Below are 27162 nucleotides of genomic sequence, written 5' to 3'. Positions count from 1 at the left end.
GACCAACCGGAGAGCCACTAAGATCTGATTTCTGCTCCTCGGCAGGCTTTTCCGACAGAGCCGGACTGCCATGCCCCTGTCATCTCTCATGTTACAGAACATCAGTCAAACGGCAGAGACGGTGCCCTTGCGCCGGCCGAGGCTGATTTACAAACATTAGCGGGGAATACAATTACACAGCTTCCCCCGGCCGAGCAGCCCTATGCGGCTTCAGGATGGAGAGAGAGAGGGGGGAGAAGAGAAGAGCAGGGGTGGGGGGCGGAGTGGACACTGAAAACAGCGTTTAGCTTTCCTCAACCTTATTTCAACGTTTGCTTCCAGGACCAGGAGCGAGCTACGAGCCCGTCAGCGCCGTGCTTCATAAATCCAACTTTGAGTTTGAGTGGCTCAAGCTGTAGCCGAAGGCTACGGAGGCTGACATGCTATTTAACGGGACTACATGTTATGGCTGTGATACAAACAAACCGCTCACCTGCCACATTCTCCTCGCTATTAATCACAAACATTTTGGTGCCAGCGACATGACAGTCCAAAAATTTTTTTAAAAATTAAGAGAAAAAGAAAAAGGTCGTCTGTGAACCGCGAATAAACGCTGTGTGAATGTAGCCTAACAGTAGTCTACTGTGTCAATACAGCCCAAACACTAGTCCGCACATTAAATATTTTATCATAATAAAAATGTCCGAGCAAAATAACTAAATTAACTTTCCACGTCACACTTAAAAACTTCCCGACATGCAAATCCTTCGGAGCAGAAAATGTAAAATTCAAAGAAATGCACTGTAGCCTGCTGAAAGGTGCAGCAGCAACGCAACGACCGTCGACACAAACCGCATAAAACATTAAGCTGGGAGAAAAAGTTACAGCCTACGTCCAAGGACAGCGATTCGGAGGCGCATTAAAAGTTTCCGTACATGTAAGTACGGCTGTGCTCGTCGCGGACAATAATGAGTAAAAAAAAAAAAAAAGAAGCAGAAGAAGAAGAAGAAGAAGAAAAGCTAATGCATAAACATCAGTGCTGTCCGCGGTGCTGATCCCAGATCGGTGTGGCACAGAAGGCTGTGCTGCTCCGCGGTCGCTCCACCGCTGATCAATGATTGAACTGAACAAAGGCAGGAGAGGGATCAATTTCTAATAACTATCAATGCAAACAGCGCTTCCTTTCGCTTCACGTCCGCCCAAAACAAGCAAGCACACCCCGGAGTACAGTAGCAAGGCATACCGCTGAAAAATAAAGCGAGAAAGGTGAGAATAGCACTAACCTGCAGCCGCCGTAGATCAAATTTCTTCCAATATTGAAACATCGATCCTACATCGGCGGCCATCTTGGGGGATATTGAGGAGATTTTTTTCAGCGGCTGCAATAAATATGTGGGCTGGATTCCCCCTCGTTAAACAACGTTTACGATCACCGGTCCCACTTTTTAAAAAAAGTAACGGAGAGACTTAGCACGAGAGTCCGCACGTATGTTTGACAAGTCTGCCAACATGTCTTTTGTTGGAGTAGGAATTTAAAAAAAAAAAGTAGAGTTGTTCTTTTTTTCTGGAAAAGTGCCCACGTCTTAAAAAAAAGAAGAAAAAGAAAAAAAAGAATAAGAACAAAATGTATCCGTGCCTCTGTCCCCGACATTAACTGGACAATTGCACTTGATTTCGCTTAGGCAAAGTTATCAATAGTGACGAAGAAGCCCGAGTTTGATCAATAGTGTCTGGAAAAGGAAAGGAGATGATGTGCAGATTAGTGGAGTTCTGGGAATTTAGCCAAGCCTACTTTTTTTTAGCGTGTTTATTACACGAGCACATGGGACTGACTAATTAGAGGCAGAGTTGCAAATTAGAATGGGCTACATTATCGATACGTGTAGTCCAACTATTATTAGAATGCCACTTATCAATCCGCATGTCGCCTTCTTGTCGTGCAAATTAGAGCAAACTTGCGCATTATGAAACTCTTCCTCCACATTTAAAGGAAAATGTACACAAAGATGAACATTTCAATCATGTTTTTACGCTATTTTCCCAAATCACTTTCTGATGGCAGACAGTTACTGTCAAAAGTTCAATCCCAAATTTGTTATTAAACATTCCACATGATCTACTACTTACAGTATTTTACCATATTTGGATTTTCTTCTGGATCAATTTCTATAGAATAGAAATGAGCCACTGTGACTTGGTGGCTATTGAGTTTAATCGTGCATTCACATTAAGAGGAGCAAATTAGGACGTAAACGCGCTCACTGTAAGACTATAAAAACATAAAGATGGATTTTAGGAAATTGACTCGTTTCCTATTACTGACAGCAGAATGCTGGGAAGAGTTAAACTGTCACAAAATCGACTGTCTAACTGACTATAGCATGAGGGTGCTCTTTGTCTACTTAAAATAACTCATTCCTCTGGTCTGGAGATGCTGCTGTACTGCTACAACACTGGAGTCAGGTGCTCCCCCTGCTGACACCACAGAGTCAGAAGGAAGGTTATGTGCGGATGGGCTTTGTGTGATTCCTTGCACAGGTAAAACCCAAATGGTTTGCACCACAAAGCTTCTCGCTCATATATCCCTTATATGAAAAATCAGTCCCAGTTAGAAAATTAAATTCTCTCGAGTCATAATCTAAGCGCCTCCAGGGACGATGACATATTTCTCTGCCACAGACAAACACCTTAGGGGGAGAGCGAAGGGAAATTATTAAAAGTTTTGCTTATTGCATTTTATTTCTGGCTCTAGGGTGAGGCTAAAGTGATGGATTCATATGTAAGAAGGAAGGTAGTTATCAGAAAACCAGCATTCACAGTTGAGCTATAGAAAACACTGTGATTCTTATAACTCATTAGGATGTATGAAAAACGTAATGAATACATTGAGAACCAGCAGCGGTCCCAGCTTGATGATGTTGAATCGTCTTCTGTTGTCATTCTGACATATTTAGAATGCATATATATATGATGTATTCTTATTTACATTTGAGGAGAGAAATAAATCTCAGAGACACACACTTCAACAAAGGAATGAGCACAGGTGTAGATTTCAATATCTGTGTCATTTCACCCCCACCGCAATGAAAAAAAAACAAAACAAAACCTGAAAGTAGCAGAGGAGTTACTGAGGAAGAGAACCACGGGAACGTCACTCAGAAAAGGAATGCCTCCCAAAAAGTGTCTGTTTTTTAACCCCCAAAATACAAGAATGAATTATAAGTTAATGCAATTCTTCAAACACAGTTATAACCACCACATGCAAACACACATATTTAAAGACACACAGTGTTGTGGTCTCAGTCAGCAGCTCTGCAGCATCTTCTGTGACACCTTAGATACAGGCAACCACAGATTTATCTGACAGAGCAAAAGAAGAGATCTGATATATTGTCTCAAAAAGTTGTTTGTTTGTTTTTCTTTATTATAAAATGCTGCTGTGGGCCTTTATCGTTTTCATTCAACCTGATTAGCATAGATGATATGTACATGATCTTAAAAATGAGGGGTTGATATATCAAAATGAATGAATTTATCAGTGACATAGAGTTAGCCTGATATCAGACACCCTGACTCTCATGTCTGAAAGCGCACAAGCACAGAAGACCGTGTCTAGCTTAGCAAGGATACCACTAAATGAGAAAAGCTGAGAATGATTATTTGATAGCAAGACGGAAAGCCGCTGAGGCCCCAGCATATGTTGAAGTGTGAGCTGCAGCCTGATGATTGTGTTTTCCTTTACATAAATAAACTGATGCAGAAAATGCACAAATTGGAGCATGAAAGTGTAAGGAAAATAAGTGTACGATGCTCCAAATTTCAGGGGAAAGGACACCACCCCAATGTGTCCTCCCTGTGAACCCTAAGCCAACAGGAGTGAGAATGAAGCCCACCTCTGATCAAGCACACTTTACTAAGTAAGGACATAAAGTTCGTATGGTACATACACACTTTCTTAGATGAATCTTTTACGTTTTCTCTGTGCACAATCGCCTGCTCACGCTAGAGAAATTCTATCTGCCAGCAGATATAATAAATTGTTTTCAATCGCAGACATTTTCCAGTGCCGGCCAGGAACACTGTTCTGGCTCACCAGGAACATATAGAGAGAGCCCAGGCTCTGCAGGGACCCAGCTGGACTTAAATGTGGCTCCAGTTGCTGAGACTGTGTCTGTCAAGGTCCCTAAATCCAAATTCAGCCTTTTGAAAAATTGCTCAATCTCACAGCCTCAATCAGCTCTGAATATAATCTTGACCCCACGTTCACCACCATCATCAACAAAGCACTACGGGCCTCTTCCAGTAACCCCCGTCACCTCATTCAAATTAATACATTCTTCTGTAAAAGCTTAATCTAAAAAGAAATCCACAGTTACTTAAAATGAGGACTGTGTGCACAGATGGGAACAATAAAATCATAGCTTTGATGAGGTCGCTGAATGAGGCATTTCTTTGAAAATGCTGACAGTATATTTAATAAAGTGTCAGGTTTTTGATGAATGATAGCAGCTTCTCCAAGCTTGTTTGGTGATTTTATTACGGATTAAAAGCTCCACCTAAGTCTCAGTCAGAAGAGGAGAGTGTCTCATGCACGTTTCTGCAGCTACTCTGATAATAATTCATTGGAGATTCATTTTAGATGAATCGAACATTTATCAGTGTGATCAGAATACCTATATGTTAACAGTGTTTTACCATTTATATAGAGAGATGAAAAAACAGAAAGATGGCCCGTGCACACTGCTGAGAACCTTCGGCTGTCCTCAGCAGGAGCAAGGTTAAGGGTTATAACTGTAGCCTGTTTTATTTAAATACACATTTAACCATTTTCTTAACCCGTCACCCTATCCTATACAATGCCTATCCTAGCCGTCACTGGCTGAGAATCATGGTGCTCTCTGAATAGGGTTTCCATCACAGGGCTAACATCCACACCCATGGCCAGTCTTAGAGTCACCAGTCGAGCAAACGTACATATCTTTGGACTGTGAGGAACGTTCAAATGCTCATCTCTAAAATGCAGTGATACTGACTGCTTTCAGGGCAATGCAGTGGTGTAGTAGTTAATGCTGTTGCCTAAATGTCATTTTCTGGTCTAAAATCTGTGTGGTATACCTAAATTACATATAGTGCATGAATGAATCCTGGCATAAATGTGTGTATGAAGAGCTTTGAGTGATCAATAAGATTTTTTTTAAAGTGCTATATAAATTCCAGTCCATTTCTTTGCCAGGTTGCTGCCTTTGTAAAATAATAGGTGATTATGAGCCAATTATTAAAGAAAAAATAATTCTATTCAATTCAGGTTTGTTTATAATGTACCAATTCTCAATAATTACCTTCTTGCGCTTAAGAGCTTATAATTTTAGAGGGAAAACAATTAGACTGTGAGCTAACACTTGGCGACAGTGAAAAGGAAAAACTCCCTTTTAACAGGAAGAGGCTCAGGAACAGGCTCAGGGAGGGGCAGACATCTTCAAAAGCAGTTTTGGGATGAGGGAAGAGAAGAGAAAGGAGAGCAGAAAGAAAAGAAAGAAAGAAATGTAGCTGCATGCAGTAAAATAAATAAGTGTTAAATACAGCCCATTATTCATAACTGACTTATTAACTGCGCTAACTTGGTATAAGAGCTAACACTTGGACTAAATCATAACTTTACAGCTACATTTTAGTTGCAACCTTCCGCTGGCATTCTCATGAAAGCGAACAACATTGTTAATACCTGGGAGTTCTTTTTTTAATGTTGTTATTTGAGATTATCATACGAAGTATATGAGTTCACACAATGCATCTGCACTATATTAAATGTGCAATTTACCTCAGTTAGGTGATTAGCAACCACACAAAGGTTTGATGATTTATTCATTGGAAAATGTGATATTATCCTAAAATTTCCATGAATAGAAATTATATCAACATAATTAAATACCCTATTTGAGGCACTTTGATTGCAGATAAAACTTTTGAAACACCAGAACACTAAAGGTTTTGAAATTGCGTGAGACAACAAAAGTAAACAGATTCAGTGTTGCTGAAAATGATGCAATGTCCCAGTCCCATCACTCGCCTAAGGCCAAAATCGCTAAACCCTCACAGACGTCGTGGGTGTCTGCTCTGAATTTATTACAGGTTCAGAATGGTGCAAAAAGTAGGAAGGGGACAGCACTATGCCATTTGAGCCACAATTACAATAATTTATTAATAAATAAATAATAATTCCTGTTTGTGACATTAGACATTTTAACAAAAGTCAGGAAAAACATGAACATATGTAAACACTATCCAGCTGTTTAACTGGATACAAACAAGGGTGCCATAAATAAACACACAGTGAGCAGTCAGATGCTGTCACTTCCATCCATGATTGGTTATTGTAGATTTTATCTGGGGACAATTTTACTATAAAATGTATGGAGACACCCTAAGAAAGCTCTTAAATGCTCCAGAAACTGGTCCAAAATGCCTTCTATACTAGTTCAGCCTGGATGCTGAATGTTGTGGGTTGCTAGCACTATCTACTGGACAAACTGGGTAAATGACTGGTCAAAGAAATAAAAGAGGAGTCTTTGTAAATTAGTAAAAGGTGACGCATTTGTCTCTATTTTCACAGCAAAGCTAGTAATATAAATAATAGACAGATTTCATCAAATATGAAAAATAAAAGATATGTAATGAACAATAAAAGGGGATTAAAAAAAGAACAGAATATACAAATGTGATTGATTAGGGATGGAAGAGCCCAGCGTCAGAGTCAAATCAAATCAAATGAGTAAAGATGGAAGCTAAATGATTTTTCATTATGAATTCAGAAATACCAAAGAGGTGGTGTTGTGGTGAGTTCTAAGTTGTGGGACCAGAGCACCTGGAAGCAGTTTTCCAAGCTCAGTATGAACTTGAGGAGTATTGCAGACATACTCAAAGGCCCGAGTCTGACGTGATCCAGAGCACCGGTCTATCTCAGAAGCAAACTGCCAACATAAAATCCGCTTAAGCTGCTGTCAGTTAGCGCTAAAACTTCACCTTTACACCGCTGTGTTTTGCAGTATGGTGTGTTAAGTGTGTCCACTACCTTGTTAATTATCTAATGTCAAAGGAGCTTGCAAAGAAAAGCGTTGACGATGACCTGGATGACTGAGAACCTTCACAGACTTAATTATCTAATGAAGCTCAGTCTCACTGCTGGATGTCCAGCACTGCCGCAGGACAGAAACTGAACACTGCTTTGAAAAAACACATGATATGAACAAGGTTGCCTATTTTCCACAGCATGACATACTGTTTATAATCAACTCTTATTGAGGGCTCAGAAAGCTTCTGCTAACAGTTCTGTTTATTGTGCTACTAAGAAATGGCTCCAGTCAGAGGTTGTCCCTCAGTCTCTGTGGAGCAGTAACAGGACAGCTGGATGATGGATCCCATCAAGTGCAACTGTCAGTCACAAACACAACTGTCCTTCCCGAGCCAGAGCTATGTCCTGTTGTTATTCTGGGGGCTCAGTAATGGGGTATGTGTGTTTGGCTATTATCCCTAAATCTCATGAACTCAGACAATGGTGGCAGTGAGAGAATAGACCTCTTTACCTGTGTCTCTGCCTAAACAAGGCATGGAGTATTTATAGCCCATAAGCGTGCGCCATTATAGATGGGAGAGGGGTGAGTATATCAGCCCCTTGTTTTGGGGGCTGCTCCATCATAAAGCAGCGAGGATACTGCTTGGTCCAAATCCAGCTAACACTGAAACATGGTGAGTGGATAGAGATCTCATTGTTATTGTCTTTAACATTGTTTAAAATAAGCGCCAGACTGTGAGGAGACAGTTTGTTTCTGCTGTGTGATTAATGTGTTTACTGTAGATATCTGTATAACAGTCCGTCAAAGTCTGCTCTTTTCAAACAACAGATAACGCACCAATGTACTCCATGTCAATATGTTGTGAGGCCTTTTTTTCCTTTAAATAATCAATCGGACAATGCTCCTGTTGTCCTATTGATGAGATATTTGTCTACTCGACTACTCGTATTTTCATCAAAATGACAACAAATTAACTGTCTCGGAGAAGAGAAGGAGGAGACGGTAAGGAAAGCCTTGACCTTAAAAAAAAAAATATTTACTTGCAACTTTTTCCTCCGTGTTTGCAATAAAATGGAGCAATGACATTTAAAACACACACAACATTTAAGGAGAGGAAATGGGAGGGATGAAGAGGAGAGAGGTGAGAGAAAGGCAGCAAAAAACAGAGAAGAGACTTAGAAGAGCAGCCAACCGGGTTGGAAAGAGCAAAACAAAGGGAGTGCGGAGCAGACAGCAGAGAAACACGAGCAACAGGTGCAGGCTATGAAGAGGTCAGTGGTTATTCGCGTAATATTTGGCCCAATAAAGTTTCCGCTGGTCCAACAGTGATGTGCATTGGGCAACAGCAAGAAATAGCAAACTCTGCCTCATTGCCCACGAGTACATGAATCCTCTTAAAACAAAATAAATAATTAAATAAATGTATCTGAGTGCCAGAGGTCCCTTCCATGAGATATACAAGAGCTAATCCACAACAAGGGTTAGACAGCAGCTGTCGAGAGGACCCTGAATCCGAGCAACATGATGTCACTGCGCTGCATCCCCCTTACGGTGTTTTTCGCAGTTCCTTGGCAGTCATGTAAATAGCTCAACATAATCCTTGCCTCTGAGGGATTTCTGATCAAACAGGGCTCAGTGTACTCTCCTGTCATCACATAGACCCTATAGAATAATCCCTCATGTGATCCTGGGACTATGAGAGTGCAGGCAGTGGACCACACCCTCCCTAGGCTTACCCTGTGTGCTCCCAAAACTGGAGGCTCGAATAAATATTTCCATAACAAACTGACAGTGTTTGTAATCCTCACTAATGAAATGTGTGCCCCCCAGTATAAACCTTTCCTCTTGTGCAATAGATGCATACCCCCGCCCCCCCCCCACACACACACGCACTTAGTGAGAGTGAGCTGATCGTCAGCTCATTACCACGTGTGACAGTAAAACCGATAATGAGTAAGGCTGTACGAAAGAGCCAGGTGATGATCGTGTGTCATTGCTATTGGATCTAATTAAGAGTGTCATCGTTAAACCCCCCACAGGCACCCAAGAAAGCAAAGAAGAGAGCGGAGGGAGCCAGCTCCAATGTGTTCTCCATGTTCGAACAGGCCCAGATCCAGGAGTTCAAAGAAGTCGGTACTCTGCCAAACGCTTTCTTTCACATTGAATTTGAGCCGTTTACTCACTGCGATGTCTGCTCACTCTGAATACTCCCGCAGGCGTTCACTATCATGGACCAAAACAGAGATGGCTTCATTGACAAGAACGACCTCAGGGACACCTTTGCAGCTTTAGGTAAACTAACTGTGTGTCACGTTCCTGTTGTGATGGTTTCACATGAATACATTACACAAGTCCAGCAAAAAACAAAAGAAACCTTAGGCATTCTCAGGTTCCAGCTTCTCACATGTAAGAATTTCATTGCCTCAGCTAGTAGAACTCACCTTGAGTTCTGGGATGTATAATTGCCATTTTTAAAATACTGTCTGAACAAACAGATAAGTGATAAATTGAGCTGTAGTAGTCATGAGATTAATCATTAGCTGACTTTTTCCCCCAACCTAAGACTTATTAATATTATACATAAACAAGCAAACCTATTAAACATATTACAACACAGACTAAACAAGAAAAGCACAGCAAACAAACATGATCAAATTTACATTAAAAAGAATATTTGTATCTTTTCAAATAACACATGGTTCACAACAAACAGATACTGATTGACTCCCGGTCTTCCACGTATTTTAAAGAGTCTCAAAACCTTTCCAAGTTTTTTTATTTTAATACATATGTTTTCCTTCCTAGGGTTTATTGTCAACATATTTACTGCATACCTGGCAATATCTCCAACTGTTTCTACTAAATGTATTAAACCTGCAACTGAGTCATTTTGCAATAAACAATATTATGTCCTCTGGATATAATGATAGCTATTTCCTGAGCTAGTTATTCTCTACATTTGTTGTGTGATTTATTCCATTTTCCATTTCTATTCCAATACTTTGATTAGATAGAGTCATTCAAAAGAGTTTTATCAAAAGCCATACCTCATTTTCTTTATTATTGTTCATTTAGTTTTTATTTTGTATAAGAAGAACCTTAACTTACTGCAACAAATCTGTTCTAGTCTTTATCGACCTGGGATTCAATTTTGTTTAATTTTTTTTGGGAAAATGTTGTGTATTATATTGAGTACTATCCATCAAGCTTGCTGACTTCATGTTCTACATTTGTTTAAATGTTCCAGTGGTTTTAGAATATATTTAAAGGACCAAGTGTTGAATGTGCCTTGAAAAAAATCTCAATAGATTTTTTTTTAATACAAAGCTGGAAAACTGTTGTTATTCCAAATTTCCAGCAACTGCATCCCCTTCCAATTCCTTCTTTGGTCATTTTGGGCTGGATGGCATGGTCAACCCATCTAATAGTTCCATTGAGCTTTTGTGGATTTGTTTTAATCTCTTTATTGGACTATTTTCAATAAATAATACATCAGTTTAAAAAATGAGCATTAATTGCAACCCCTGTTTCACCATATATTCCATGTTTTTCAGGCCGTTTAAATGTCAAACAAGAAGAGATTGATGACATGCTGAAGGAGGCACCAGGGCCCATTAATTTCACTGTCTTTCTCACCATGTTTGGAGAGAAACTAAAAGGTAAACGAAGATGCCGTTATATGACGTTCAAAAAATGAAATCATTTTTCTTCAATGCAGAACTGCCACTTTTCATCTACAGGTGCTGACCCAGAGGAGACTATCCTTAATGCTTTTAAAGTCTTTGACCCTGAGGGAAAAGGAACACTAAAGAAAGAGTTGTGAGTAATAGTCTGGTTCTTAAGCAACTCGTGACATTTGCGTCTCGTTTGCTCATCATCACTGCTCGTCTCCACAGTGTGACAGAGATGCTGACGACCCAGGCTGACAGATTCTCTGCTGAAGAGGTTAGTGCTCCACCTCCGACGATGTAACAGATAGTTGAGCCTTGAGTTTTTATAAATGCAGATATGCTCTGTAACCTTTTTTTTTTTTTTACTTCATACCCAAAGATGGAGCAGATGTTTCAGGCATTCCCTCCAGATGTAGCAGGGAACCTGGACTACAACAACCTCGTCTATGTCATCACACACGGTGAAGAGAAAGACCAGGAATAATCACATCCTCCCTCACTGGGTCGTATTTGTGCTGAGATATGATCACATATGACAGCAAAAACAGAAAGCAAAAACGTAAATAACTTCAGCTTCAGTTTTTGAATATGCACATGGATCAATGTGTTCATTCATTCATGATTATAACATGTATATGTATGTATATTATTTGAATATATATGAGTAATCTCTTCAAAGGTGAAATTAAGAGTTTGACCTCGGATGTTTTTGACAAATCAATAAAGAAAGATTCAACCTCAGAGAGATGCATTGAAGAAGCAAATCTCATTGTACTTCATCTTCCATAAGTAGTGATATTTAATTATCTGTATATAGTGATTTTATTTCAGTGCTCACTGTTGATCAGTAGAAGAACACTGGAACCCAGAAGCTCCAAGTCCCATTTGTTCAATTTTGCCTTAAAGAGTACTTTAAGTGTATAAATATAAGGCAAAGGATTGCTAGGTAGACAGTGTGTCCTTTAAAGGCTCTATGTGGCTACTCCACCATAGCTCACCTTCTGTTAATGGTAAAGCTAATCTGTAATTACACTTTCTGTATACCCCAGTATCATTTACTGTACTTATGCATCTCTTTATTTTACATGGAAATCAATTTCTTGACTGTCTAGAAATTGGTGCATCTCTAAGGTTTTTATTGGTTAACTGATTTTCAAATTGAAGCAAAAGTGTTCATCATACTGAATTATTTCCTAATCAGATAACACAGAACAGGAACTGCGTATAATTAATATCTGGTATGGTGAAAAAACCTAATTTCATTATACTTTACTAGGGAAATGGAAAATAAGTGGAGCAATTTATTGAAACGAGATCAAACATACATGGAAATACACTATATAAGCCAAAAGTTTTGAAATTTCTAATGAACTTCAAAGTCAATATTTGATATGAATACTTTTATTCTTCACAACAGGCTGAACTTTTTTAGGGATGTTTTCTTAGCATTTCTTTAAGCAGTCTTCAGGAATAGTTCTGCAGGCTTTTTGAAGGACAATCAAAACTCTTCTTTGGATGTTGGCTGCCTGTTATTCTGGTTTCTGTCGAGATGATCCCACACTGCTTCGATAATGTTGAGGACTTGGCGACTGAGGAGGCCAAACCATAGTGTGTGTTTTTCTATCCAGATATACTTTGTACTGTGTTGGCAGTGTGTTTGGTATAATTTTCATGTTCTCCAAACGACATGACGTTCAGGTATTGTGTCAGGTGGCTATACCAAAGTGGCTCAACGTGTTATGTGTAGAAACAACACTGATTCATTTATTGAGTTAGGGCCCTTTTGTGGGTTAAGTAGCTTACAAAGCACGCAAATTAAAAAAAATATCCCTCTGAAAATTGTCAGGTACAAGGACTGGACTGAAAATGAGTGAAAAATCAACAAATATCCAAAGAAAAAACATTAAAGGACTTCAGAAGGTCTGAAGCTGTCCCCATCCAGCACAGTAGGGGGCAGTAGTGTAGCAGCTACCAGCACAAGCCGCTGGCTTAGCAGTACAAGGTGCGGCAAAGGAAAAACAGAAACGGGACACCGTCGCTAGCAACCGTTTGTGTTGGTTGACGCTTATTTTTTTATAGCCCCCGTCCCTTTTTTTTAAAAACAAAACGAAACAATTGATGTTGGCATTTTTAAAATCGCGATCTTTAAGTAGCGTATTAGGCTGTCAAAAGTGTCGGCAAGTGGCTAAACGGTATCAGGGTCGCGGCAACATCTTTTACCCTCAGCCGGAAAATAGACGAAGCTAACATTAGCAAGCTAATGCTAGGATAGCTAGCGGGCTAGCTTTCACAAGTGTGTCAACGCGAAGACCTAGATTTGACTGGAGCGATTTTTTCGTAACACCGACGCTTGCAATGGCTGATGTTGACAAGCTCAACATAGATAGTATCATCCAGCGGCTTTTAGAAGGTAAGTAAATACAAAAATTTCCACGAAACACTTGTTTTATTATTTAAATGTTATGGTAAATGCTAATAGTAGATAGCTAGCTTTAACTCGTGTTCATCTTGTTGCAATAATTAGTAACAATAATCAGAAATACTTGCAAGATAACTTAATATTTTAATTAATGTCGGCTACCAGCTTTATGTAATGCGTCTCTTGAGTCAGAATATTGGTGTGTCTGAAGGGTGTGAAACGACATGTCACGTACACTGTGTTCTCATACACAAACACCGCGAATTCCGTCACGGCATATGGCTTCTACACTCACCGTTTGTCCCAATTGGCGTCCGGGCAGAGATGCCATGCCCGGGTTAGCTGGAATAGTGTTTAGGTGTTATTCTTACTGACTTTTGTTGATTTTTGTCTTCTTGTTCCAGTCAGAGGAGCAAAACCTGGCAAGAATGTTCAGCTGCAGGAGAACGAGATTCGTGGATTATGCCTCAAGTCCAGGGAGATCTTCCTCAGTCAACCCATTCTCCTGGAGCTGGAGGCCCCCCTCAAGATTTGTGGTAAGAAAAGCTATGCACTTACTTACCAGAAAGATTGACTCAGCAATTGACTGATAGTATGTACTGACGTATGATAAGTGGTGTATGACTCAATAGCAATGTGTATAATTCAGCTTGGTATTTGCCCTGCAGGTGACATCCATGGGCAATACTATGACCTGCTAAGGCTGTTTGAGTATGGGGGCTTCCCTCCTGAGAGCAACTACCTGTTTCTGGGGGACTACGTGGACAGGGGGAAGCAGTCACTGGAGACCATCTGTCTTCTACTGGCCTACAAAATCAAATACCCAGAAAACTTCTTCCTGCTGAGGGGAAACCATGAGTGTGCTTCAATCAACAGAATATATGGTTTTTATGATGAGTGTGAGTATTGTTGAATGACTAGAAATGTCCAACCTGGGGCCTCTTGTGTCCATTAAGGGTACCTGTCAGACTCTCTGTTGCGTTATCTTTTGCTGGTTTAACTGTTTGGAGGAGGTTGTTGGTATGAGATAATGGAAAAAAAATGAAATATAATTTCTTGTCTTACTGTGTTAGGTAAAAGAAGGTACAACATCAAACTCTGGAAGACCTTCACAGATTGTTTTAACTGCCTCCCAATTGCCGCCATTGTTGATGAGAAGATCTTTTGCTGCCATGGCGGTGGGTTATAATGCGCAAAATGAATGTTTTGGCACAAAACTCTACTATCAACTCTAAAGTGTTTTGGTTGTATGCATGATGTTAGAAGTAGTGTACATTTGATATCAGCGTTTCTTATTTGTCCTTGAGAAACGCTGTTTTTGCAGTTTGTTACCTGACATGGAGCTCACCCAGTTCCAATCGGTGCTGACCTCAGTATCAGTGTGTTTATTTGTACTTTTACTTTACTGTTCCATTTAGGACTGTCCCCTGACCTTCAGTCCATGGAGCAGATCAGACGCATCATGCGTCCCACTGACGTGCCTGACCAGGGCCTGCTGTGCGATTTACTTTGGTCTGATCCAGACAAGGATGTGTTGGGCTGGGGGGAGAACGACAGGGGTGTGTCATTTACCTTTGGCTCAGAGGTGGTAGCCAAGTTCCTGCACAAGCATGACCTGGACCTGATCTGTCGTGCCCATCAGGTAATCACCTCCGTCATCACAAACAGAAACGTCTCTGTGGGAGGTGGGAAGTGGCCGTGTACTGGCCAGAGGCAAGATACACTTGGTACAGGACATGATATACTAGCACACGTGGTGTGTGTAGTGGACAGTGGGTTTTGACCTTTTTGGCTTGCGTTTGCATCAAAGTAAAATTATTTGCGCATTTCCAGAGGTTGTTACGTGTTCAACTAAAGCTTTACTTTAAAAAAATATCTAGAGACTTAAAGAATATGGAGAGAAATTGATGTTAGAATAGTCACAAATTACTTTAATGCTGCCACTTAATGCCAGTGCAAAGATAAGAGAGCTCAGCTTTCAATGCAGTCTTGTGTAATTTTGTGGAAAAGATGTTTGTCAGAATAGACAGTAGCTTGTAGTAGTAGAATATAATGTGTAGCTTATTAATGTAAATATAGAGTTTGGTCAGTACGACAACTAATAAGGAAAAACACTGTTGAGGCATGTTGAGTCTGCAATTAAGACAAGTGATTGTGAACGTAAATACACAAGTTTTACTTGAAACTCCTGACCAGAGGCTAGACTTTAATAGTGACCAATAAACCTTTGGCACTAATGTACTTGATGATGTAGCTGCTGATAGAAGTATCAAGATGAATTGTGAAGTGTATAGTGTCTAATCAGATTTATCTGTGTGCTGCAAAACTGATAGGCTGGTGTTTCGCGGTACTTTGTGCAGCTCTCTGTGCTTTGTCATAAGCCTCTCCTACCAGACAAGCGCAGACAGATACAGCACACCCTTCATTTGCTCCACAAACATAAAATTGAATCAGTCTGCACCGTTAGCCTTTGGCCAAAAGCTGTTATCAACATTCAGTATGGCTAGTCATCGACTGATTGCATTGTTATCTACCACAAGTGAGCAGCCTACATTGTCAAGAGAGGAACGGCAAACTCAGAATAAAGTAGTTACTGCTGGTAACTCCGGTTCTGCAGGTACATGTTTTATTGCCAGAGTTTTTGATCGGTTTGTCTTTGATGGGTTGCCTTCCAGTGTCTGCAGTTGTTGCCAAAGCGTTGAATAACAACTTTTCCTGCAGAATTTCTGGGCTTAAAACCATCTAAGGGAACATGCATGTGCATTTGTAGAAGTGCCACTATTAAGGAGGTGCAGAAATCTAGTTTCCTCTCAAACCAATTAGATACATAAAGGTTATTTTGGAGTGGTAGGCCAGTAAGGCCTAATAATAGATGCCTTTAACAATAAATGGAATCTTTTTTGTTATTTGTTGGAGTGCTTGAGTTAAAGCTTCAAGTCTTCATTTCACTTACACCCTGCTGGTTTTGATTTTAAACTCCACTCAGACTCCACTTACAAACCTGACAATATGTTTTGAGTTTTTATATTGAGTTAAAGATCCTGTGAACCATAACCCATTAGGTTAGACTGCTAGACTACGCTTTAGATCTGACCACCTTCATGTCTACTTGCATGATTTAGTTGAGGCTAATCCTAGTTTATGTATTTTGAAAATGTGTAAACATGTCATTCCAATTTGTATTTTCTCACTGGCAGGTTGTCGAGGATGGCTATGAATTTTTCGCAAAGAGGCAGCTCGTCACTTTGTTTTCAGCGCCTAACTATTGTGGGGAGTTTGACAACGCTGGTGCCATGATGAGCGTGGATGAGACTCTCATGTGCTCTTTTCAGGTACAGTACCTTTTGTTTATTTTAAGCATTGCGTTTTCGTGGCAGTGATCTAATCTAAGCTATTTGTACAGACAGTGTACAGCTATTCATTAAATGTTTTCAACCTGGTATAGATTTTGAAACCAGCTGAGAAGAAGAAGCCCAACGGCAGCCGTCCTGTGACTCCCCCCCGCAGCATGGTCACCAAGCAAGCCAAGAAATGAAGGGGTGGCCAGACTCTGACTTCTTTGTTCTGCTCTGTTCTTCTGCATTTGAGGGATTGATTATCCTTCATGCTGCCAATACTGAAAAGATATTCACTCCTTCTCGATGAAAGCAAAATATTTTTGTTGTTTTGTCCACAGGGGTAAATTGATATGTCACCATGAAAACCTCAGGTGTTTTGCACTCCCATTTTGCAGCTAGTCTTTGCCACATATGACTGTTCAATCAGGAAAAATGTAACAATATGGCTACTTATGCACAGGAATGCCTTGTTTGAAGCTGTGCACAATTTTTTTCCAGTTTCGTTCATGTCTTATTCCTTTATCATTGTTTTTTTTCCCCCCCACTGTCAATAATTAATGTTATTAATGGCTATACAACTATGGAGAAAGTCACAAACACCTGTTTACTTCTGTAAACTTTATATTGTGTTCATTTAACCGTCAGTGTCTTAGAACGCTGACTGTACACTGCATCACATTTTTAAACAAGTCGTGCTAAATTAAACAAATAAAGATGCACTCTTGTAATGTCTAAATCTTTCTAATAAACATTTGAGTGTATTTTAGGGGGAAATTTTCTGTCTGAGTGTATTTATTCCAAAGAAATTACAGCTTTTTAAAAAACAACAGTTGTAAACGAAAATACTTAACCATCTTGCTCAAGAACAACTTATAATTAAGGGTAGTTTCCATCCAGGGATACCCACAAGGGGGAGATGGAACATACTGCAAACTACGTTGCATCTAGGGAAATGGTAAATAATCCCAGATGTGAGCGGTCTTGTATATGTACAGGGTAGCAAATTCATGAATAAAAAGTCTTAATGTTTTTATTTGCGTTCTTATTTATTTTAATGTAATATATTCGTAGCTATTTCCATGTGTTACAGTTGTTCAGAAAAAGGCCATGTAAATGTATTTTTGTCCTTAAAATGTGTATCTACGCGTAAAACCTGCCTATTACTGGAGTTTTATGGCCTTTTATACAGTAAAAGCTGACTGAATATAATATTTCCATATCAGGAAGTATACGTTGCGTAACGATGTCTGACGTCAGAGCAGTCACAAGACCGGGTTCGTGGAGCAGAGTGTGTTGAGACCGCAGGGCTGTAGGTCCACATTTTGTGTTATGTAGCGTCTCCGAGGCAGAAGTGGCGCCATGGCCGCCGAGAATCAACGCTTACAGGGTTTCTGGAGGAGAACGGGCGACGTTTTTCCTTAACTTTCTCCTAGTTATCACAGCGGAAGAATAAAGCACTCGGAGGCTGTAGTCATATCAGCGGGAGGCATTGTCTGGGCGTGCGTGGCGGCTGTTGCCTGTCTGGGTAGCTCAGCCGCACATCTCCAGCCTCGTTAGCAAACTAGCAAGTCAATATAATAGTGTGCTCGCGTCGACGCTGAGCTAGCAGGACTGCTAGCTTGGCCGATTTTTTCGGTGGGAGCTGGTGTCGTAGGTGATGTTGTCCGTGCTGTCGTACGGTAGACTGGTTGCCAGAGCTGTCATCGGCGGACTTTCTCAGACAGACAGCCGTGACTACAGTCTGGTGACAGCGAGCTGCGGTTTTGGAAAGGATTTCCGCAGAGGCATCCTGAAGAAAGGGATGTGCTATGGGGACGACGCGTGTTTCATTGCCCGACACAGATGTGCCGATGTTTTGGGTGAGTATCCAAACAATAAGACATTGCTCCATGTACACTGGGTAAGACGTGACTGACAGGTCAAGGGTCAGCCCCTCCGTGGGTTGCACGTGTTTTTTTTTTGTTGTTGTTTTTTTTCAGAATGAAACGGATTAGAAGGCTCGTGTCAATGCCTTCTGAGTGTTAAATTTGTGCGTGTATTTTTCAGACTTTTGTGCTTGTTGCATCTTCTTTGTACGCTTGAACTTTTAGTGGGTTCATATTGCGTGCAGCATTCATTCATGACATAAAGAATATCTTAAGCAGCCAAAACCGATACAGACTTTAAAACCTGCTCCACTGGGGGCTGATGAAAAAGACTCTTAAGCACGGAAGCCTTGATCCCGTGTAAACCTATTATTGAAGACCTTAGCAGCTTTTATGCATATCTAACGACTGTCTGGGTATTTCTAAATGATTGCTATTGATTACTGTGATATTTTCGCAAAGTTGTTGTTTTTCGGCACATCAGTTGAACTGTGTGTCTGACTTGAGGAGGCCTGTTTCTTAGCTGTGGCACAGGGTGGTGAGACTCCTCCATGTATGGTCAGTGGAGCAGATGTCTGCGCCCTGGGAGTAACAAGACTAGAGTTTCCTTCCTAGGAAAATCTTGCACCTAGCTAAGTGCTCCTTTGGGGACAAAAGCTCTTAGTGAAACTCAAATAAGCAGGCCATGTTTCTGTAAAAAGGTTAATGAATGTTTCCCTTATGGATTTAATGCATTTAACTGAGGGGACAGATTTTAAGGTGGGTTAAATTACAACAAACATAAAGCGGGACGGTAATGTGGAGCTACTTGAAGCAACTTTCTGAAGTCGTTAGATGAGCAGAGACTCTACCAATCAGCATGAGAATGCTTGAATTGAGTAATGGGACATTTGAAAGCTTTGTACATTTTGTCATTTTTGCATCTTTTTCCATCTTGCTGGGAGTGATTGTTGTTGTTCATCATGCAGCTGCGAGGCATTGTCCTCCAGGCTTACTTGTGGAATGTTAAAAATCATATCTGCATCTTGGTGCTAGTTTAATCCTCAATGTTCTTAACTGGAACATGGAGTTCCAGTTTGCAGATTTCTTTCAGTTTTGTTTTTGTTTTTAAACATTGTACATATTACACAATTAATGGTTATGAGGAAAGATTATTATTATTTTTTTTTTAAATGTAATAAGGGATTAATCATTATTTCCCATAATGAAATCAACTCCTTTTAGGTGTGGCGGATGGTGTAGGTGGTTGGAGAGACTATGGCGTGGACCCGTCACAGTTTTCGGGTACACTGATGAAGACATGTGAGAGGTTAGTGAAGGAAGGACGCTTTGTACCCAGCAACCCGGTGGGAGTCCTCACAACCAGCTACTATGAGCTACTGCAGAACAAAGTGCCACTACTGGGTGAGTGCAACCACTGTAAACACAGGGTTTCAGTTTTTCCCAAAAGCGTAGAACCACATTCAGCTTGTATCAGTTTATCTATATATATTTTTATTATCTGTCAAATCATGAGCTTAAATGGGCTACAACCATAAAATTTGGCACAGTCGATGGAAATGATGGGCAAATGCTTTCCAAGTAATGTGATCCCAGGCGGCTAGATGGTATCAAGGTGATTACAGCACAACAAATTCAATATAAGAAAAGCCACATCTCTTGCACTGTAAGTCTGATTGCCTTGAAATCTGACACTGAACTGCAGCTAGAAACAATGTGCAGACACTCTCTAAAAATAACCTTCAGTAGGCCCAACTGGTGATCTATGATTAACAGTTCAAAATGGTGAAAAAGACCATTGCTCCCACATCGAGTCTTTGAAAGACTCGCATCTTAAGTATTAGGGTAGTGCAATTGTACATATTGATTTGGTTTGCAATTGGCAATTGGTCCTTCATTACTTCACAGAAGAAACAGACAACAAGTGACATAATACAAACTGGTACAAAATGTTCTCTGGGTGATGAAAAACGTCCACAAATTCTTGTGCTTTACAAAAAAATATCTCTTGGATCTTAAAGGCCTGGTTGGCAGGATTTTATTTTATTTTTTTTTATTTTTTTTAAAAAACAAATTTTAAAAGTGTGAAATTGAATCAAGTGACATGTACTTTTTGAAAATTGACTATAAAAATCCGATTTGGTTTATAATAGTCTGGGATTGAGGTACAAACCTAATTCTGCTGTTAGAGGAAAAGATTGCTCTGAAATAATGGTGGCCATTATTAAAAGCCTCAAAGGCCATGGCTTAATAGGAAATAGTCCATAATTCATTAACTTCATCAGATCATTTCATATCTTGAGGCCATTTCTGGAAATGGGTCAACCAAAGTGAGGGTGCCACATAGACGAGAGATATTTACCTTGAGAGCTGGTAGTCGAAGAGGTCAAAACACTGAACATCTGCTGACTTCAAATCTGAGTCGTGTCTACAACTTAATGTGCCCATTTGACGATAAAGGCCACCAAAGCTTTTTTTGTTTTTGTTTTTAATCATTAAGATTTGTACAAATTTTGAACACAGCGTTGTGGGTTTACTGAAAATTGTCAAGAAACAACAACAAGTCTTTGCAGACAGCTGCTGTGGACAAATCTTTATGCTCCATTTCTGGTACATACTTGCACTGTGTAGGGCAGTAGATTTAAAGCATTGCTGTGTAGAGGCAGTAAACAGGAGGATTTCCATGGAGTTCAGTTTTCTTGGGCTGGGCTGTGTTTACATCTGTTTTGTTTAATGGTAGCTGGCTAAAGATTTTTGCATCATGAGTAATAGAACAGCCAGCTCCCATTAGAAAGTCCTGGTAACGTCACTAGGCCCAACTTGCTCCATGCACTTCACTTCCACCGATCCCTTTCCTGCTCTGTGCCGCTTCCCGACGACAGAACGTGTACAAACGCGTAACATCAGTGAACAAATGTGTTTGGAACAGATCTGTCTCGGCGCGTGTCAGTACTTTTCCATCCCGTTATCACATGTGCACCAGGGGAAACAACGCTGTATTGTGTTGCTTTTTTATGGCAGAAGGAATGTTCTTGAGGCCGGTAGCGTGAGTAATTTGTACTGTTGGAGACAAGAAAGGGAGTGAGTCAGAGTGCGTGAGGGGGTTTGAAGGTTGATCCCCCAAAGAGCATATTTTGGTGGGCCAGATGACTCACCAGCAGGGTGTGATCACACGCTGTCCGCCTCTTCCACTAGCTCGTGTTTCCTCCTTTCATCACAGAAGGACAAATTTAAAAAAAAAAACTTCTCTCATTGTTAAGTTTGTGCTTTTAAGTTGACCTCATTTGTCTTTCTCCCAGTTTCACTTGGAAGTTGTGTAAAACTAAAAGGAAAGTAAGAGAAAGTGTTGCTTTTTTGTTTTTGTTTTTTAAAGAAATGTATGTATCAAAGTCTGTACTCCCTAATGACTGTCCTTCCTGCTGTTAGAGATGATATATTTACATGTGACAGTAGTGACAATAGTAGAAGCACAGGTATTAAAAATGATCAATAAATGGTTTCCAGCTCAAACCTTTTTCAGTTCCAGTGGGCCAGTGCTGTGCATGTTGGCTTATTGTCACACTTTCACGCCATACTGGAAAAGAACTCAGGCGTTGTTAATTGTTATTGTTATTAGCAACCACAGTACTTGTCCTACAACTCGGCCTCCTCTGAAAAGGGCAAAACGATGCAAATGCAAATGTTCGGTCAGTTTATTCTAATCAGAAATCAGATGGACACACGAACAAACCTTACGTGGTAAACTAACAGACATGCAGACACCGAAGCACTGTGCCGCTTGATCTAAATCTGTGTGACCTTTCACACTGTTTTCAGCTTAACCGGGTGTGTTGTCTCCTGTTTTTTAAAATGTGCCTTGAGAATGTTTTTTATCAGTTAGCCGCTTGATGAAGCGAAGATCTGTTGACCCCGTTTCCATATATAGCCTCTGCAGCTGCTGATGTTGATGTGTATTTTCAGAATGCTGAGTGCTGTGATCATTGTTTTCCTAGTCCTAAAATCTATTTAGTTTTCCTTCTACTTCCATACATCTTGCTGGTATTGTGGTTCTGTGTTTACGAGTAAAGTCATGCTATACATTTTTGTTTTTATAAAAATAAGTCAGGCATCTTTACATGACGACTAACTGGCTTCCTGCTAACTTCTGAGTACAGACTCATAAGTTAGTTGTCCTGTCTTGTCTGCAGCACCAGAGAGGACAGCTCCGCTGTTGTTGGAAGCTGAAAGATTTTTGGCTGTTTCCAGCTTTAAATGTTGCATCTGTGCTATCTTTCTTCTTTTGGGAGCTGAACACGTATTTGGGTGCAGAGATGGTTAATGTGCTATAGTGTTGCATTTACCCATTTTTATTTGTTTATTTAATCTTAAACATTTTCTTTGTTTTGCATTGAAAATAAAAAGTGACGTGTGGGTTTTTTGTTTTTTTTATTTTTAGGAAGCAGCACGGCCTGCATTGTGATTTTGGACCGGCAGAGTCATCGGTTGCACACGGCCAACCTGGGAGACTCTGGCTTCCTGGTGGTCCGGGGAGGGGAGGTGGTCCACCGCTCAGATGAGCAGCAGCACTACTTCAACACCCCCTTCCAGCTGTCCATTGCTCCCCCAGGGGCTGAGGGGGCCGTCCTCAGTGACAGGTGAAACACTTAACGAGCAACACCTGGTGCATCTGCTCTCCCACACTCATTTGAGCGAGTCTGCCGGTGACACGGACGGGTGTCATCAGCACACTTCATTGCTCATTCATGTGTTCTTTACAGCAGATGTGATACATGATACTGTACTTATAACAAGGCAGACTGCTTGCAGAAACAACATTCAATAGCGCCTGCGCACCTGGCCTGCTGCAAGGCTGAGCGTCTATAGCGACTGCGCTGCAGCGAGCTGCAGTGTACCACTGTGTCTGAGGCCACGTGCTGCTGTGTCTCGTTGCTGTGGCGTGCCAAGCAGCAGCACAGTAGATGTCAGAATGCAGGACAGGCCCTGGATGTGTGCCAAGCTTTCCCTCTTACCTCAGGTCAAAGTCTGTGTGGGCTGATAGGGCAAATCCACAAGTCCACAGCCAATCCTGCACCAGCAGACTCCTCTTAAATTAAACAATTTACTCTTAAAAAAATAAATAAAAACAAAAGATTGCAAGTGAGCTTACTTGTTACTATAGATATATGTATTTACTTTTCTTAAATGCTGACCTTGCTTCCGTTTCAGACAGCCCATAGATTTGAGAAATCCTTTTACATTCGAGCATTTCATTTGGTTGAAGGATTTAGTCCTAGTGCATCAGCAGATTAAGCTTTCAGTCACTAATGTAGCAACCAACAGAAAAGAGTGCAAGGGTCAAAGCTAACAACTAGTTACAGCATTCCTGAGAGTGCACTAAAAAGTTTGGATAAAGATGTTTAAACATACAGCTAAGCACTTTGCACTCTCTATGATAATGCCACACAGCTCTTTATTTGCCACAAGTCCGTTTGTACATTCATTTTCATTGCTGTCTTTGTATTAGTAATAATATACAAGGGAAACATCATGTTCTCGATGCATTGCTTCATAGCTATAAGCCCACAGATTTTTGCCTTCTTGCCCGATGATTATCTTCATAACTATACTGGCTGTGTAATTATCAAGTGTCACAAATGTCTTTGGCTTATGAATATGTTAATGATGAATCACCCAGTGTGCACAGATAACAAAGAATGAGGAACAGCTCTGGTAAGTGTGGCTGTGCCATCATAGTGCTAACTAGCTGCAAGAACAGCCGCTACAGCAGCTTTTTCTTCCCATGTGACTGTAGTTTTGGCTTCATAAAAAAAATACATTAAAAAATTAGAGCACAGGACAGGCTGTTCCTGGGAGCTTTGGCTCACTGTGTCATGATGCAGTCCAGACAGTTTGTAATGAATCACATTCTTGACTGGATTTAGGGGGTAAGGACATCTTCCAGGAACTGAACCCGACACTGGCAAACTAACTTGGTTCCTGCCTCTGTGTATTTGAAGCGCCTTCATAATGGCAGCACCTTTTCTTGGACCCAACTGTCCTTTCCAAGAAAACAAACAAAACAAAAAAAACTCATGTGATGATTACCTGAACTTTTCATTATCCATTAGCAACCAAGTTTCTGTTGCTAAGCTCAGTCGGTACGTTTAATGACAAAAATTACTGCACCTGTCTCTTACCTGAAACTCACCTGTGTCTGTCCCTCAGCCCTGACGCTGCAGACAGCACCTCCTTTGACGTACAACTGGGCGACATCATCCTCACTGCCACTGATGGGCTCTTTGACAACATGCCAGACTACATGATACTGCAAGAGCTGAAGAAACTCAAAGTGAGTGACAAACATGTCTGCTGTAGAATCAGAAAAGGGCACGATAAACGCCTAATGCCTGCTTTGTTTGGTTCGTCAGAACACAAACTATGAGAGCATTCAGCAGACGGCCCGCAGCATCGCAGAGCAGGCCCATGTGTTGGCCTATGACCCCAACTACATGTCACCTTTCGCACAGTTTGCCTGTGACAATGGACTGAATGTAAGAGGTAAGTGTCCAAGTATTACAAAAAAGATGAGTATTTTTTGTAATTTGAACGGTTACAAACGTGTTTTTCAAGCAACAAACCTAACTGGCTGCTGTTTCCTGTCCATGCAGGAGGAAAACCAGATGACATCACAGTACTGCTCTCCATAGTGGCTGAGTACACTGACTAGAGTCTGCACGGAGTATCCATCTGCCGCTGCAGGTGATGGACTGCTTTGATTCCTGCTGGCCAGGATGTACAGCTAATGTCTGCTTCCCCCACACCTAAAGGATCTACTCTGCCTCATCCACCCACCGTCTCCCCCACTTGGCCAACCCCACACATTTAAAAACAAACAAAAGAAATCCTTCAACATGCCCTTTTCTGTCATTTTCTACATCAGACAGTGGCCAGATAAATCCAACTAAAGGCCAGACACCCTGTTGGCCGGGCTGCAGTGTTCCAATGCTCACCAGATAATCCCATTGGCTGGGATCATTGGGCATGCTGATGAGGATAAGTCAGCCTCTTCTGATAGTTGCCGCAGGAAAGAAGCTGCAATTCAGAGAAGACGGATGCTGACATAGCCCAAGAGTGTGTGTTAGCATGTGAATGTGGCCACGTACGGGCCTGCCGAACAGAACTAAACAGTCCTCAAGAAGGGAAGCGCACGAGAAAGGGCAGCATTAAGGCTCAATAAATGGGTCTGTCTTGTGCAAGCACTTAATAATACAGTGGTACTTAGGAAGCCTTTATGAAAGGGACTGGAAACTTGTACGAAAGGGCAGGGAGCATATGTTTGATATGAATGGTATGCTGTTCTGGGATGTTACATTAAATGTTTGCAAAAACAGAAACAAAACAAGTGTGATGTGACATGGGTATACACAGATGGTTTGTTTCTTGTGGCAGGATAATCCAACAAGATTTCATAAAGAGTGGCAGCTGCCTTTTCCATACCAGTTCAAGTATTGCACATATTTTGTAACTTAAGAGTATTTTGTAGCTCAAAAGCCTCTCAAGATAAATATATATATATATAGTATAAATGATAGTGTCAAACTGATGTCCTCCCTTTAATCTCACAGCTGCTGCTGAAGTCTTGATTGTGATTATGTGTGATGTGTGTATGAATGGGTGATGAATGCACATGAGCTCCTCAGTGTGTGTCTATTGAGTAATGTGCAATCGGTGTCAATGAAATGGATGTGTAGGCTAGAGACTTCTCCATATCCGCTGGTCTGACTTGGTCTCGCAGCCTTAAACGCACAAAGCATAAGGAGCATATCTGAAAAAGTTCAACGCAGCGGAAATTGGTCAGGTGACCAAATGTATTTTTGTAACCTCTTTGTTCCGTGGGGATTGTTCGCCGCGTCAAGTAGCTTACAGAAACTCTTGTTCACAGTCACCATTTGCTTTTCCTGTCTCTCTCCCTCCCTCCTCTCCCCCTGCTTGTAGAGCTCCAGTGGCGCATTCTTAAGTCATGTCACTGCAGGTTTCATGTGAAAAATGGTCAGTATGTTTCTTTGCGTCACTACAGGAAGATTTCACGGTAAAATCCACATTTTTGTGTAATATTACAATGTGCCTTGTATCATGTGTCATTGATACTGGCAAATAAGTCTTCAACCTTCCCCCTAAAAATGTGCCAGCACTGAGCACAAAGCATTAAACTGTTAAGTAGCCATAAGAGTTGGAAAAAAAAGAGCTTTCCCATCATGCCCTGCTGTCTTTACACCATCATTTTAACCCCAGTGTTTTGTTGTTGTTGTTTTTTTTTGTTGTTGTTTTTTTATCCCCCCCCCCCCCCTTTCTCCTGAAATCTGCTTCCTCTCTGCACTCAATCAGGAATAGTACTAAAGCCATCCCACACTTAGAAAATCCTTCCCATGGATCTTTAGATCACTGTTTACAATCTGCACTAATCGAAAGGATAGTTTCCTTAATGTGACACCCTGTCAGGTGTCATGTTGAAATGAGAACAGATTCAGGACGGTGAACAGTGTTAGTTGGCAAAATGTGATTTATTTATTTTTTTCTAAGTGTTACAGCACTGAGGACAATCCAAGCAGCCTTAACAAAAATGATAAAGCACTTCTCCCAGTCATTTGGCACTACCACTGTAAGCTCCATGGTCCCTGCTTCCTGTTTCACACCTCCCTGGATGACTCCTTTTCATCTGCCTCATCTTTCTGTTTAAACCAGAGCATGTCTATGTGGGAGAAACAAAAACATTTTCACATGTGTACAATGTTTAAATAAAGACTATAATATTTATTAACCTGCTGTATTTCATGGCTCTGA

General features: G+C 40.8%; 4 protein-coding genes across 5 annotated transcripts in view; 3 read left to right on the top strand and 1 right to left on the bottom strand.

Annotated features, from left to right (window-relative positions):
- The window catches only part of cux2b (cut-like homeobox 2b), a 99381-nt gene extending 97619 nt beyond the window's left edge, over positions 1-1762 (bottom strand). The window contains exon 1 of one of the 2 annotated variants that reach the window (XM_084945889.1): positions 1263-1762. In XM_084945889.1, coding sequence (XP_084802015.1) covers positions 1263-1325 — 63 coding nt within the window. In that variant the 5' untranslated portion in view covers positions 1326-1762. Of the gene's footprint in view, positions 1-472; positions 1191-1262 lie in introns of those variants that run through there. The other variant, XM_084945890.1, reaches the window with a different exon arrangement.
- Positions 1763-7656: 5894 nt separating this feature from the next.
- Positions 7657-11487, top strand: myl2b (myosin, light chain 2b, regulatory, cardiac, slow). The gene is made up of 7 exons (XM_084947032.1): positions 7657-7722; positions 9089-9178; positions 9266-9341; positions 10604-10708; positions 10790-10868; positions 10946-10994; positions 11100-11487. Exons 1-7 carry the CDS (start codon positions 7720-7722, stop codon positions 11202-11204), a joined length of 507 nt encoding a protein of 168 aa, XP_084803158.1. The 5' UTR covers positions 7657-7719; the 3' UTR covers positions 11205-11487.
- Positions 11488-12703: 1216 nt separating this feature from the next.
- On the top strand, positions 12704-17251 carry LOC146375704 (serine/threonine-protein phosphatase PP1-gamma catalytic subunit A). Its single transcript, XM_084946456.1, has 7 exons — positions 12704-13130; positions 13544-13675; positions 13808-14038; positions 14213-14317; positions 14558-14781; positions 16337-16471; positions 16585-17251. The coding sequence occupies exons 1-7, from the start codon at positions 13076-13078 to the stop codon at positions 16672-16674; spliced, it is 972 nt and encodes a 323-aa protein (XP_084802582.1). The 5' UTR covers positions 12704-13075; the 3' UTR covers positions 16675-17251.
- A 478-nt stretch (positions 17252-17729) lies between these two features.
- Positions 17730-27139, top strand: pptc7a (protein phosphatase targeting COQ7 a). Its single transcript, XM_084946457.1, has 6 exons — positions 17730-18336; positions 19567-19746; positions 22778-22976; positions 24547-24670; positions 24750-24879; positions 24990-27139. Exons 1-6 carry the CDS (start codon positions 18135-18137, stop codon positions 25046-25048), a joined length of 894 nt encoding a protein of 297 aa, XP_084802583.1. The 5' UTR covers positions 17730-18134; the 3' UTR covers positions 25049-27139.
- The last annotated feature ends 23 nt before the right edge of the window (positions 27140-27162 follow it).

This window comes from Perissodus microlepis, chromosome 12, assembly GCF_051167445.1.
Source record: "Perissodus microlepis isolate ML-2025 ecotype Zambia chromosome 12, ASM5116744v1, whole genome shotgun sequence".
In the NCBI taxonomy this organism is placed as follows: Eukaryota; Metazoa; Chordata; class Actinopteri; order Cichliformes; family Cichlidae; genus Perissodus; species Perissodus microlepis.
The sequence above is the reverse complement of the archived record's forward strand: the minus strand, read 5'-3'. Positions and strand labels throughout refer to the sequence as shown.

Coding starts and splice junctions, on each gene's coding strand:
- myl2b (XM_084947032.1), top strand. Junction 9,179..9,265: donor AGATCCAGGAGTTCAAAGAA/GTCGGTACTCTG, acceptor ATACTCCCGCAG/GCGTTCACTATCATGGACCA. Junction 10,869..10,945: donor GGAACACTAAAGAAAGAGTT/GTGAGTAATAGT, acceptor TCGTCTCCACAG/TGTGACAGAGATGCTGACGA.
- LOC146375704 (XM_084946456.1), top strand. CDS start 13,076: ATGGCTGATGTTGACAAGCTCAACATAGATAGTATCATCCAGCGGCTT. Junction 14,039..14,212: donor ATATGGTTTTTATGATGAGT/GTGAGTATTGTT, acceptor TTACTGTGTTAG/GTAAAAGAAGGTACAACATC. Junction 14,318..14,557: donor GATCTTTTGCTGCCATGGCG/GTGGGTTATAAT, acceptor TGTTCCATTTAG/GACTGTCCCCTGACCTTCAG.
- pptc7a (XM_084946457.1), top strand. CDS start 18,135: ATGTTGTCCGTGCTGTCGTACGGTAGACTGGTTGCCAGAGCTGTCATC. Junction 22,977..24,546: donor GGGGCCGTCCTCAGTGACAG/GTGAAACACTTA, acceptor TCTGTCCCTCAG/CCCTGACGCTGCAGACAGCA. Junction 24,880..24,989: donor CAATGGACTGAATGTAAGAG/GTAAGTGTCCAA, acceptor CTGTCCATGCAG/GAGGAAAACCAGATGACATC.